Source organism: Podarcis tiliguerta (genome assembly GCF_965153285.1).
Source record: "Podarcis tiliguerta genome assembly, chromosome: 14".
In the NCBI taxonomy this organism is placed as follows: Eukaryota; Metazoa; Chordata; class Lepidosauria; order Squamata; family Lacertidae; genus Podarcis; species Podarcis tiliguerta.
The window spans coordinates 14,237,153-14,251,206 of NC_139547.1; the positions used below are offsets into that span (position 1 = coordinate 14,237,153).

General features: G+C 42.6%; 1 protein-coding gene across 3 annotated transcripts in view; it reads right to left on the reverse strand.

Moving 5' to 3' along the window:
- The window catches only part of FBN1 (fibrillin 1), a 229,677-nt gene that overhangs the window by 27,444 nt on the left and 188,179 nt on the right, over nt 1–14,054 (reverse strand). For all 3 annotated transcript variants that reach the window (XM_083411720.1, XM_083411721.1, XM_083411722.1), the window contains exons 46-50: nt 11,918–12,043; nt 10,839–10,955; nt 6,283–6,411; nt 4,940–5,059; nt 3,307–3,432 (exon numbers count right to left, since the gene is read on the reverse strand). In XM_083411720.1, the coding sequence (XP_083267846.1) occupies nt 3,307–3,432; nt 4,940–5,059; nt 6,283–6,411; nt 10,839–10,955; nt 11,918–12,043 (618 nt within the window). The remainder of the gene's footprint in view (nt 1–3,306; nt 3,433–4,939; nt 5,060–6,282; nt 6,412–10,838; nt 10,956–11,917; nt 12,044–14,054) is intronic.

A 14,054-nucleotide genomic window follows, 5' to 3' on the forward strand; every position in this document is an offset into this window, starting at 1 on the left:
TTTTATTGTAAGAGGTGTTTCTTCTTTTTCAGGCTTTCAATGTACAGTCGTACCTTGGTTCTCAAACGGAATCCATTCCAGAAGTCTATTCGACTTCTGAAAACGTTCAAAAACCAAGGCACTGCGTCAGATTGGCTGCAGGAGCTTCCTGCAGCCAATCGGAAGCCACAGAAGCCGCGTCGGACATTCGGCTTCCAAAAAATGTTCGCAAACCGGAACACTCACTTCCGGGTTTGCAGCGTTCGGGAGCCAAAACGTACGAGTACCAAGGCGTTCGAGAACCAAGGTACGACTGTACTACTATGGAGGCTCAATGAGCATTCCCACCTTGCCAAAGTCCCAAGATATGGAAACAGGGTCCATAACAAAGGTGCTGGAACCAGACGGAAGGCTGAGTAGGAAGAGGAACCATTGGGAGACAACAGCCCTGCTGTAGAAGTGGCTTGTTCCTTTGAGCCAGAAGAAAAGCCTCTTCATGAGCAACAGCCTGACAGTGACTAAAGGATTATTCACTAGCATGTCAAGAGAGGCAGAAAGAAGGTGCTACTGAATATAAATAACAAAGGAGGGGAAATATATTCTGTAGCTCTCATTGGACAGGGGGAAGCAGCAGGGCAGTGGTGTAGCGTGGGTTGTCAGCACCCGGGGCAAGGCAAGTAATTTGCACCCCCTAACCCGTGGATTTGCGCCCCCTAACCCTAACCCCCAGATGCTGCGCCCTGTGCGGCCGGCCCCCCCTGCACCCCCCACGCTACGCCACTGCAGCAGGGTCCAAGTAACTCCATTCCTCTTGGCTAAGGCACGGTAGACCATGCTCAGCCTCAATATTATTATTATTATTATTATTATTATTATTATTGGGGGGGGACTTATTTGGAGAACTGACTTATAGAACACAAAAGGCAGGCACACGAAAGCATTCATCAATATCTCTTATTTAATTCCTTGCTATTTGTTTAATTTGTTCAGATCAAAGTAACCCAGAAAAAGAATATTGGAGTGGTCATTCTCAGACCTGTCCTTTTCTCCTTTCAGATGTGTTTGGACAACTGCCTGGTGTTCAGAAAAAGCATTATTGGTTTTGTATCACCACACTGTGTTATTCCAGCCGAGTAATCTAAGCACTGGAGCAGAACGGAAACCGCAAGCATCTAACAGACAGACAGCTGGCAGCTTCTCTTGCTGGCAAAAGAATAGTCTGAGTGTCAGCTGCAAAACCAGCTGCTCACCCAGTTTTGCTGGAGATTCACAGGAGCAACATCCCAGGATTTATAAAAAATATTTCAATAACGAAGAAAGAAAACCTCCATGACTATTTACCCTGAGACAATCAGCCACAATTATATATTTTAAATTAACGAATGATTTTCCTGTTTAACAAAATAATTATCATTACTGCAAAGTGGCTTTTTTTCAAGATACTGAAGGAAGTGTAAGGTGATTTAAAATTTAATAAACAAAGACTACCACTCATTTTCTCTCTCTCTCTCTCCACACACACACACTTTTAAACTGGCTGGGTATTGCTTTTGTTTGTTACTATGTTATGTATTTTTTGTGTTTTTTATATTGTAAACTGCCCTGTGATCCTCAGATAAAGGGAGGTATAGAAATTTAATAATTAACAGAAATAAATTAATTAAAAGGCCATTCCATTCCCTAACCCAGGAACATACTACAGCCAAATATTTGCTAGCAATAATAAATCAATTAAAGGTAATTTGTACATCTATTGCAATCCCTTTGCTGTCTTAAGTTCAGAGGCAGAGACAATAACAAATTGGGGGCAGGGTGTCACTAGAACCTTTTTATTTTAAAATGCATGCAGCTAGTGTCAAAAATGGACCACAAAAGTTTTAAGAACTTTATAGACTGTGTAAAGAACTCAATATTGAGGCAGAGGGTGGAAGCAGGGGATTTCAGATGGGCTGGCCACTTTTTTAAATGCTCTTTGAACAAAACGAAATGATCAGTTTTAGAAGGCTCAAGGTAGAAAACTTTCCCTGTCAACTTGGATTAAAAGATATCCATACTTAGTTTAGAAAAGAATATGTCTCAAAGGGGCAAAATGGAAGAAATTGTCCCTGTAGAAGCGATGGGTCTTTGTGGTTATTTATTGTTATTTTTGACTACTACAGCTAATGAAGACTGGAACTACTACAGTGGTACCTCGGGTTACATACGCTTCAGGTTACAAACGCTTCAGGTTACAGACTCTGCTAACCCAGAAATAGTGCTTCAGATTAAGAACTTTGCTTCAGGATGAGGACAGAAATCGTGCTCCGCCGGCGCGGCGGCAGCAGGAGGCCCCATTAGCTAAAGTGGTGCTTCAGGTTAAGAACAGTTTCAGGTTAAGAACAGACCCGAGGTACCACTGTACTTGGCATGACAGCACTCTCAAACGCTATTTCATAGAAGAAACCAAATAACACATTCAAATACATAACAGAGAACTAATGAAAGTTGTGGGTAGGTGGTTTTCAACAGAGCATGTGGGGAGGAACTTATTGATGTTAAGAGAAACTTTATGATGGAAACAATTACACAAAGGGGTGGAATGCTCTCTTTTTTTGCTGGAGGTCTTCAAGCAGAGGCTGGACAGCCATCTGTTGGGATGCTAGCTGTGGCTTTCCTGCCTTGAGCAATGGAGTTGGGTCAGTTGGCCTACAAGGCCCCTTCCAACTCTATGCTCCAGTTGGTTCACTTCTTGCACATCATTCTTCCCATACTTCCACGGAATAAAACAGCAAGTCATATCAAGGGCCTCTGAATAAAAGAGGAAATCGCAGATTCCTTGAGCAAAGTTCCCATGAAGTTCTTTTTAACAACTTTCTTTAGGGGAGTAGCAGTTTCAACAGGGCAAGGCTAAAGCCACAAGTATTAAAGATGTAAGATGTATCTAATTTATACAGCTACAAAAATTATACCACAAACACTCCTCCTCTCTCTCTCTCTCTCTCTCTCTCTCTTTTTCACCCAAGCAAAGGAGGCCAAACCACAGAGTGGTTTTGGAATTCTGATAAATGCTTGTTCTAGGCAGAATTAATCATACTCTCTGTGGGAAGAAGGAATCAAAAGCAGCTAGCCCCAAGCATGGCTGCACTACTGCCAGAATTTTGAGGTGGAGTCAACAGTCCTGAAGTTCCTGGAAAGAGTCATTGCTTTCCTTCTACTAGCTGCAAGTGCTGGGAAGGCCCAGTTGCACTCTTCTTCCACAAAAGAGTTGTGCCTAAACTCCAGAGTTTACAGGCCACGTCAGCATCCATCCTAAACAAAATAATCACTAAAGATAAGAGAGAAGCTTACCTTGACATCTACGTCCTGTTGAGGACACTACAAACCCTTCAGGACACTGGCAAGTGAAGCTTCCTGGAGTATTGTTGCAGGTGCCCAAGACACAGATCTCTGCCTCTTCTGTACACTCATCAATATCTGCAAGGGATTTATATTTTAGTGCTACCAAACTGAGCCATGAACAACAAAATATATAATAAAGCCAGTGTCTTGCACTACACAGCAAACCCCACTGTGGTGCTTCAGGGAGTTGGTATAGGGATCAGCAGTTGTTAGTATTTGTCCTGGTACTGTATTTGTTAGAAAATGTATTTTACAAAGAATGAAATGTGCTGGGGAAAAGAAAACCTATGTAATGTAATGTAACAGCTGTGACTCCGATTAAGGTCAGAGAAATGCTGAATCATTGACATGTCAAATTGTTAACTCCCTTTAAGAGTGAGTGTGTGTGTGTCTTAGGTAGTGACAGGAGGAGTGGGAGTTGGAGGTTGTTTTGTTGTGTGGAGACTTTGTGTCCAGAGACGTTGGTGAGGACAGACACGCTATAACTTATAGACTGTTTCAAAGGACTTTTAGGAGAAAGAAGACCCTCTCTTGGGCTCAAGAGAGTGAAACACACTGCACTGGACTGTAGGATACTGCTTATAATAGTTGCCATCCCGCAAATAAAGAGTCCTCTTCAAAGTCTTGTGTGCGGCATCTACTTCATCACTAGGGCTTTGAGGGTGAAACCGCTGTTTCACTCTGCATGACTCAGAAAATAGCCAACAGCAATAAGCCCCATTCACACACACCCATAGGGCATGGGAGTCACTTCTCTCCATGGTGCAATCTCATACTTCTGAGAAGCATGGGCATTTAGCATGTGGGCAGGACACACTGGGTTCATTCAACAACCAGCAGTGTGATATCACAACACGATCTAGCAGTTCCCATGGCACTGTGGGTGGCATGTGAAGGGGACCATAGCTTTATCCCCTGGACTAGGAACAGTGAAGTGCAAATGCCCAGTGATATTTTTCTGCCTTCTTTGTAGGTGGAAGCACAAAACTGATATAGGGAAAGAAGGAGATGGCAAAACCCTCTGGAGGGAGCCCTAATCACAGAACTGTAGAGTTGGAAGGGACCCTGAGGATCATCTAGTCTAAACCCCTGCAATGCAGGAATATGCAGCTTTCCCGTGCAGGGATTGAACCTGCAACCTTGGCATTATTAAGCCACTATCCAAACAAGTTACCTGAATCTGTTCTCACTTGGGCAATAAATTAAGGTTACCATATTTTTTTTCAATGAATCCAGGGACACTTTTCATCTTCAATGGATTTTGTATGGGGACTCATTTGTAAATCCGGGGACTGTCCCCGGGAAACGGGGACGTCTGGTAACCTTAAATTAAAAGACACTAAGGAAAATGCCATGGATTACCATAGAGCTCCTGGCCAGCTTATGGTATCATGTTTTGGTTCCCCTCCCCTTAAGTCTGATCTTTTATTAATATGTGAGAAAATATACTGATCCTTTGTGACTCTTTTTGCTCATGAACCCTCCAAAAAAGCTGCTGTAACTTTTTGCCCTACAAGGTATTTCACACTTGTCCTTTTTTTATCTAAAATTTTATTGTGGTGAATGAATTATCTTCACATACCATTACAGTTGTCATCTTGTAGGATGTATCCAGGGGGGCAGATACATCTGTAAGAGCCATCCAGATTTTGACATGTACCGGGTGAACATTTGCCAGGATCCAATGCACACTCATTGATATCTGCAAGAAGATATAAACAAAGCAATCACTGGTTTTCATGTGTCCTAATCCTGCTCGTTTTATTAAAAAGCTTGCATTAAATTTCAAAATTAAAAAAGGGAGAAGATTCAGTTTCTTAAACAGTGTACATACTAGGGCAAGGGCCTAGTTACTATCAGGAAAGATGAGGGGTCATTAACTTCCATTAAGCAATTTGATCAAAGATGGTGCTTGTGTCCTTTTTACCTCAACTTGATAAATGTCCTAAAGTATTGTGGTTAGAAAAGTTGAAGTTGCAAGATATTTGTAAAACTCAAAAAGAATTGATGATATTACAGTGGTACCTTGGTTCTCAAACAACTTTGAACCCAAACACTACAAACCCAGAAGTAAGTGTTCCGGTTTGCGAACTTTTTTTCGGAAGCCGAACAAGTTCCGTTTTGAGTGTTACGCTTCCGTTTTGAGTGCCACACTTCCGTTTTGAGCGTTACGCCGAGGTCTGTCTGTTTTTTGCTATTTATTTTGCGTTTTTGTTTTTGCAGATCTTTTTTTGTGACTGTGTGGAACCAAGTTCAGCTATTGATTGATTGATTGATTGTGTGACTACAGTACATTGTTTATTGCATTCAGTTTATGAATCAATGGTCTTGTTAGATAGTAAAGTTCATGTTAAATTGCTGCTTTAGGGGTTGTTTTTTAAAGTCTGCAACAGATTAATCCATTTTGCATTACTTTCTATGGAAAAGTGCGCCTTGGTTTTGGAATGCTTTGGTTCTGGAATGGACTTCCGGAACAGATTAAGTTTGAGAGCCAAGGTACCACTGTACTTTTGTTATGACCAAATTCCCTAATGCCCTAGTGTGTAAGTTTAACAAATAATCTGAAGAAGTGTGCATGCACACGGAAGCTCATACCAATAACTAACTTAGTTGGTCTCTAAGGTGCTTCTGGAAGGAATTTTTTAATTTTTTCATTTCATTTCATTTATTTCATTTTGTTTCGACTACGGCAGACCAATATGGCTACCTACCTGTAAATAATACATATGTGCTTAATAATGTGAAGGGCACATTTCAAGAAGATAATCCACTGCATTCTACAGTGTACTGGTTTCTGTAAAGATCTGTGATCTCAGCAGAAAATCCACTCTGTATTTCTTCCACACATAGAAACATTGCCAGCTAACTCCTACCATATAGAACAAAACATGGCACTCAAATACTGCTGTTACATTCATGACATACCAATACAGATCCTTCCATCTCTTGGCATCTCATAACCTTCATTGCAGATACACTGGAAAGACCCCACATTGTTGACACATTTGCCATTTCTGCACAGATTTCCATTTCCAGTGGCGCATTCATCAATATCTAAAAGGAGAAAAAGATAAGAAAAGCAAGAGTTAGGGGAGAGAAACAAAAAAAGGGGGGGAGGGAGGGAACAGAACAGAATTTTCTACTACTTTATTGAATTCTATTATTGCTTTGATGAATCTGTTGCCATTTGCTTTATATGGTATTCGGTTTGTTTACAATGTTCAAGTTTTTTAAAAAAACTCTCAGTGATGCTTTTTGTGAGCTGCATTGAGCTCAACATTTGTTGCTGGAAAAGCAGAATACAAATATTAAGTAAACTCAACTCAACTCAGGTTACTTACTGTAAATGTTCTTTCTGGGGAATGTGCAGAAATAAGACAGGGAGAACGAGTAGCTATTAGCCACCAACATCCAGGCTAGCCTCTGCCCAACTTCTGCCCATAGCAGAGTTGGTCCCAGAGCATGAAGCAAGCATACAGAAATAGAAAACGTGAGTAAAGGGGGAAACATAAATTTCCTCCGAAGGCAGGCAGAAATGAATGCCAGGACTGGTGAAAAGGGCCTCAGCATTAGATAACAAAGTACTGTAGCAACTGCGGCAGCAACTAAAAGCACCGTAAGCCAATCCATCAGTTTGCAAAGTAGCATAGATGTGTTGAGCCATCCAATAGTCTTATTTACTTGAAATGGGAACGCCCATTCAGATTTTGGCAGATCCTGTAATGAAATGGGAAAAGGCACCTCTCTTCTTGCAGTCTTAATCAAATAAAAAGCAGAGAGCCTAACCCCCAGGTACCAGGTATATTCAGTGTGGGACGGCAGGCGCAAAATAACACCTTTTGGTGCTTACAAAATGCGATTGCCGCCGCCACCATCACCCAAATGACTATGCCATATTTTGACAGAAAACCCTCGACTCTTCCAAAATGGCCATTATTACTGAATTAAACTCTCACAGGCCCCCAATATCTAATGTCCAGCCTTTGGACATAATGTCCAGCCACTTGGACCACTGCAATGCGCTCTACGTGGGGCTACCTTTGAAGGTGACCCGGAAACTGCAATTAATCCAGAATACGGCAGCTAGGCTGGTGACTGGGAGTGGCCGCCGGGACAACATAACACCGGTCCTGAGAGATCTGCATTGGCTCCCAGTACATTGCCGAGCACAATTCAAAGTGTTGGTGCTGACCTTTAAAGCCCTAAACGGCCTTGGTCCAGTATACCTGAAGGAGCATCTCCACCCCCATCGTTCAGCCTGGACACTGAGGTCCAGCGCCGAGGACCTTCTGGCGGTTCCCTCATTGCGAGAAGTGAGGTTACAGGGAACCAGACAGAGGGCCTTCTTGGTAGTGGCGCCCACCCTGTGGAACACCCTCCCTTCAGATGTGAAGGAAATAAACAGCTATCCTATCTTTAAAAGACATCTGAAGGCAGCCCTGTTCAGGGAAGTTTTTAATATTTAACGCTGTACTGTTTTTAACACTTGATTGGGAGCTGCCCAGAGTGGCTGGGGAAACTCAGCCAGATGGACGGGGTATAAATAATAATAATTAATAATAATAATAATAATAATAAATGATGCTTTTCTACATATCCATCTCAAGGACTGCAGTGCAAATTATGGCAGGCACTGAAATTTAAAGGAGTCAAGTGTGCATACACTGACAAGCTGTGTTCCATTCCAGCCACAAGAGAACCCCAAAGGCAGCCAGTGTTAGCTTGGAATGGTAAGGGAGAGACCTGCAATCTACATAGTCCTAGAATAGAATCATAGAATCATAGAGTTGGAAGAGACCACAAGGGCCATCGAGTCCAACCCCCTGCCAAGCAGGAAACACCATCAGAGCACTCCTGACATATGGTTGTCAAGCCTCTGCTTAAAGACCTCCAAAGAAGGAGACTCCACCACACTCCTTGGCAGAAAATTCCACTGTTGAACAGCTCTTACTGTCAGGAAGTTCTTCCTAATGTTTAGGTGGAATCTTCTTTCTTGTAGTTTGGATCCATTGCTCCGTGTCCGCTTCTCTGGAGCAGCAGAAAACAACCTTTCTCCCTCCTCTATATGGGTCCTGGGTCTCTCTTGGCCATGCCATGGCAACTGCTTATAATGCTGGCTGCTGGGATGGATGGGGAGCAAAGTGGATTCTCCCAGTCAGGGATGGGGCTCCTCAGAAAGTAGGGACTGGTCAGTGTTATTGCACTCCATAGAGGAATTATGAAAGGAGAGTTCATTAGAACTCCCCACCCCCACCACTTTCTGCTTCTCCTTGTACAAATCCTTTCCCCCTATTGGCAGCTCAAGCAGACAGGGAAATAACAGAAACAGAAGGAGGCGAAAGGGAACGATTCAGAAAGGGATCTTAGAAAAACAAAAGCGGACAAACAGGAGAAATACAAAAGAGATGAAGAAAAATGTAAACAGGAGCTAGGGGAAAATAACTGGGAGCCAATTTCCAACTAAGACAAAAGATCAAGAAGAGCAAGAGCAAATCAAGGCAGGAGAAAGGAACTAGGTCAGAGCCCCGGGAGCTGGCTAACAAAGTCCAATCTGTGTCACATGACCCTTCCTGTGTCACATGATCACAATAATCCACTGTTTCTGGCTCACTCCTTCACACTCAAGGGAACTAAATAATTTTCAGTATAACATCCAGGAGACTGAAAACAGCCATACTTATTAAAATAGGGCTCCCACCAGCATCACAGGTTTATAGCGGTACACTTGCTATTTCTCCCTCTAGTACCAGACTCTCCAGATGCTGCCTCTGGCCCTCAAGAAAGGGATTCCTGATTCCAGTTTGAAGAGCTTGCAAATTCATCCTCGGTTGTGGATGGGAACATGTCACAAATCAGAACCAGAATGACCATATTCAGAGGACAGCAAACGTTGCCTATGCTTTCAGTGCTGCTCTGCGGATGGCATGATTTATTTATTTTTGTCTTAGAAACTAGTAGCATAAAAACTGGCTTACCATAAATTCCAGTTCCAGAAGCCTAAGCTTCTCCACCCCCATTGTTCTGCCCAGACACTGAGGTCCAGCTCCGAGGGCCTTCTGGCGGTTCCCTCACTGCGAGAGGCCAAGTTACAGGGAACCAGGCAGAGGGCCTTCTCGGTAGTGGCGCCCGCCCTGTGGAAGGCCCTCCCATCAGATGTCAAAGCGATAAACAACTATCTGACATTCAGGGAAGTTTTTAATATGTGACATTTTAGTGTATTTTTCATCTTTGTTGGAAGCCGCCCAGAGTGGCTGGGGAAACCCAGTCAGATGGGTGGGGTAAAAATAATATATTATTATTATTATTATTATTATTATTATTATTATTATTATTAAGCAGGTGAACTCTGCAGAGTTCCAGCAGGAACCTGCTTCCTTGGCATAAGGCAGCGCCAGCCTGGAGGTTCAGCACCCCTCAAGGGGAGCAGACAATAAGCTAAGTTGTTCTGTCTCCTATTGTGCGGGACAACAAACAATACAAGCAACACGCAGACCAGTATACTAGATAGCCCTGTAACTCTTATTGCATAATATACATGATTTAGTAACAAAAACAAAATGTGTGCACTTGTTTTTGTTACTAAATCATGTATATTATGCAATAAGAATTACAGTGCTATCTGGTATACTGGTCTGCGTGTTGCTTGCATTGTTTGTTGTGTTAAGTTTGCAACACAGGGGTTTGTTGTTCTCCTATTGTGCGGGAGGCAATCCTCGAAGGAAATGCTACCAAAGACCTAAAGTATTTATCTACTTTCTGGTGTATTAAAAGGTAAAGGTACCCCTGCCCGTACGGGCCAGTCTTGACAGACTCTAGGGTTGTGCGCCCATCTCACTCAAAGAGGCCGGGGGCCAGCGCTGTCCGAAGACACTTCCGGGTCACGTGGCCAGCGTGACATCGCTGCTCTGGCGAGCCAGAGCCGCACACGGAAACGCCGTTTACCTTCCCGCTAGTAAGGTATCTACTTGCACCCGAGAGTGCTTTCGAACTGCTAGGTTGGCAGGCGCTGGGACCGAACAACGGGAGCGCACCCCGCCGCGGGGATTCGAACCGCCGACCTTTCGATCGGCAAGCCCTAGGCGCTGAGGCTTTAACCCACAGCGCCACCCGCGTCCTTCTGGTGTATTATATCACGATATTTAGTAGTGCTCCAAGTTCATTATACATAATTACACACACAGGTAATCCTATGCAGGAGCCCACACAGCTAGTGTAATAGTGTCTATGCAGATTAAGCCGCCCAACTCTAGCTCCTTTCTCACCCAGTTTTGTGCTAGGTAAGTGAGGGAGCATGTGATGGGGGTTATTTCCAGCTTAGAAGCTCCATCTCAGTCTTTTCTGCCTGCTCACAAGGCCAATACAGCACCATAATATGACACCATCAGTGTTGATTGCTGCCTTCCTCGCCCTTCTCAAGTGGCCTAGTGACTACTATGGTTGCAGTGTGCAAAAACCCGAAGAGCCTCAGTCGGCTTCCTTACCTATGCAGTCATTATTGTGAGAAAGGATGAATCCTGTATGACAGCGGCAGTTGAAAGAACCAACTGTGTTCATACACGTGCCATTTCCACATGGGTCTCGTTCGCATTCGTTGATGTCTGTGAACAAAAATGAGGAAATCAGAAATGTAATGCTATGCTGGTTTTGATCTTTAAAGCCCTTTGTGGCTTAGGGCCCTCGTATTTACGGGACTGCATCTCCTAGTATGCCCCGCAGAGGACCTTAAGGTCCATGAATAATCATAGTTTAGAGGTCCCGGGCCCTAAGGAAGTCAGATTATCCTCCCCCAGGGCCAGGGCCTTCTCAGTGATGGCTTCGACCTGGTGGAATGCTCTGACCAGGGCCCTGCAGGATTTAACTTCCTACCGCAGGGCCTGGCTTTCAATTTGAACTTAGCATGATATTTTATTCCTCTTCCTTCCTTCCGCCTCCCCTTTTTATGAAGACTACCCGCTCTGGGATCCCACAGCTAATTCTCCCCTGGGCTCCTCGCTGGCCCAAATAGGGCTAATTTAGCCAGCTAGCCCTGGTGATCATCTAATGTTTATTGGGTGGATTTCCCCCCTAAATTGATTTTTGAATTCTGAATTTATTGTTATTCGTGTTTTATACTGTATTTTATGCTGTTTTTTTGTTGCATCAATTAAGTGTTTTAAATTTGTTGTTAGCCGCCCTGAGCCAGGTTTTCTGAACCGGGAAGGGCGCGGTATACATAAATTATTATCATTATTATCATTATTATTATTCCGTAACTCAAAAGAAACACAAAGCCACTAACACCCACTATCCAAGTTAATATGAGGGGGTTGGGGAGCAGAGCTATTCAGGACCACAGGGTTCGCCCAAAAATAGACTTCCTATGCTAGCAGTCAACATATTGTGTGGCCATCTCATAGCATCACAGAGTTGGAAGGCCCCCCAAGAGTTATCTAGTCTAACCCGTGCACTGCAGGAATGTAATGAACTGATATGGAGAAACTTGTTACCTTGATTAATTAGGGCCCAAAACAGAGCTTTCCTCTTACAACTCAGAAAGGTGAAAATGTAGTTTCATACGTACCCATACACATAGTTTGGTCTCCATTGGTTTTGAATCCAGTGTGGCAACGGCAGATGTACCCTCCCTCTATGTCTTGGCATTCTCCATGACTACAGATATTGGGTACCTCTAGACACTCATTGCGGTCTGAAAGTAACAGAAGTTTCAAAAATTACTGCGTAGAAACCAAGTAACTATATGAAGTTGCCCCAAACTAAACCTACCTATTCCTCTGTTTAGCTCAGTGTTTCCTACTCTGATGGACAAATATGGGTCTTTTACCAGTTCTCTCATCTGAGATACTTTAACTGGATACATAAAATAACCAAATGTGGAATCAAGACCCTCCTTCAAAGGAGATAGATTTGGACTTGCTACTATGGATGGCCGAATCTGTCAATTTTAGTTTCTCTTAGTTTCTTATTTTTCCAAACTTGTCAGTTGTCCACATTTCCACATCAGTTTGCAAATTCTTTTTTTTTTGTTTTTGTTTTTTTGTCGTCATAAAAATTCATAAACATTTTAGTGTGAATTTCTCCTAATATATACATTTTATATGCAATATATACATTTTTTTGGTCAGGGGTCCCTTTACCTTTACTATACATTTTTTGCGAGCAACTTCCCCTAATATAATGCATTGTGTATATATTATTTTTATTAATATATGCACATTTTACCTAGCATGTGCAGTTTTGTACAAATTACTTGCTTGGAGAACAGTATTGTAGAATTCAGAGAAGTGTGAATTTGGAAGGTTAAGGATTTATGCAGCCACAAACAACATATTATACCTTTTCCAGTGTGTGTTGCTTAAAATGACTCTCTTATCAACTGGCAAACATTACATCTTATTTTCTCTTCCTATGAAAGCCAGAGCAAAATTCAGGGAAGTAATACTTGTGCCAACATACATTGGGGCATTGTTGCTCATATCAGCAGCTGCCCTGGATTTTCCTGTTTCTGTTTCTGTGAAGGCCTTTCAAGAACAATTATGTTAAGCACACTCTAAGTGACTGCATGTACCCAGGCAAAACAAGACATTTATTCTCAAAGTGAAATTTCACTTCCGTGTCTACACCCTTTCCCCACAAAGGCCTTACAAACAATGTAAACATGTACTTTAGGAAAAGGTGCTCTTCCGAAAACCCAACTATGTGGAACAAAAACAGGCCAGGAAAATACTACTAAAGTCCTTTCTAATGGCGGTGTTATTCAGAAACGTACACCAATCTTTGTACACATAGGGTTGCGTGTAGCTGAGTTCTACTTGAAATAGATCCATTTAAATCGATAGACATAAGCTGGTCATGGCCATTAATTTCAATGGGTCACCTCTGGGTATGTTTAACATTCAATACAACTCATTTGGGGTTGGGAGGGGGCAGCACCAATGTTTCATATAATTGAAATTTCATTAATTCTACTTTGTGTTGCTGTTATATGAGATAAAAAGAGGTTGACAGCAGCCTTGGAGTTTGCTAGTTGCCCTGAGAAAGAAATGGGGCAGAAGAGTTAGAAGTGGCCAGTCTGTTGGACTTAGAGGTCCTTCTCTGTGCTTGGAGGGATAAAACAGACCTTTTCTGTGGCATCCCTCTAATTATGGAATTCCCTTCACAAGGAAGCTTGCCTGGTGCCAACTCTGTCATATTTTCAGCACCAGGCAAAAATAGTTTTATTTTCCCAGGCATCTGAACAGCATTAATGGTGCGGCATTAAGCTGCTGTTTTTGGCATTCCTTCTTTTTCTGGATGGGGTAGATTATCCTTGTTTTTGGTGATTTTGGATGAACGCTTCTAGCACATTTGTACAGCTCTTATTGATCATTTATTATGCAATTTTGTATTTTACTTTTCTTGTAAATTGCTCTGAGACGCCTTTCTGTTGTCTGAAGTCATAAATTTAATAAATTAAACTAAGCCTTCAAATGTGCAGGATCAAAGCACTTGTACAAAAGGGCCTAAAACTGCTTGCACTGAAGAACGTGCTTGTAGTACACTTAGCAAAAGAAATAGCAACTGTGATGGCTAGGTTGTTCTTGAGGTATCCAGAGCAGAAAACACACAATTTTTAAAAAAAGTTTCTCCGGCATCTTCATGAGAGAGAAAAAACTGCCCACTCGTGGTCAAAATATAAGACATTGCATTTAAGGAAGATA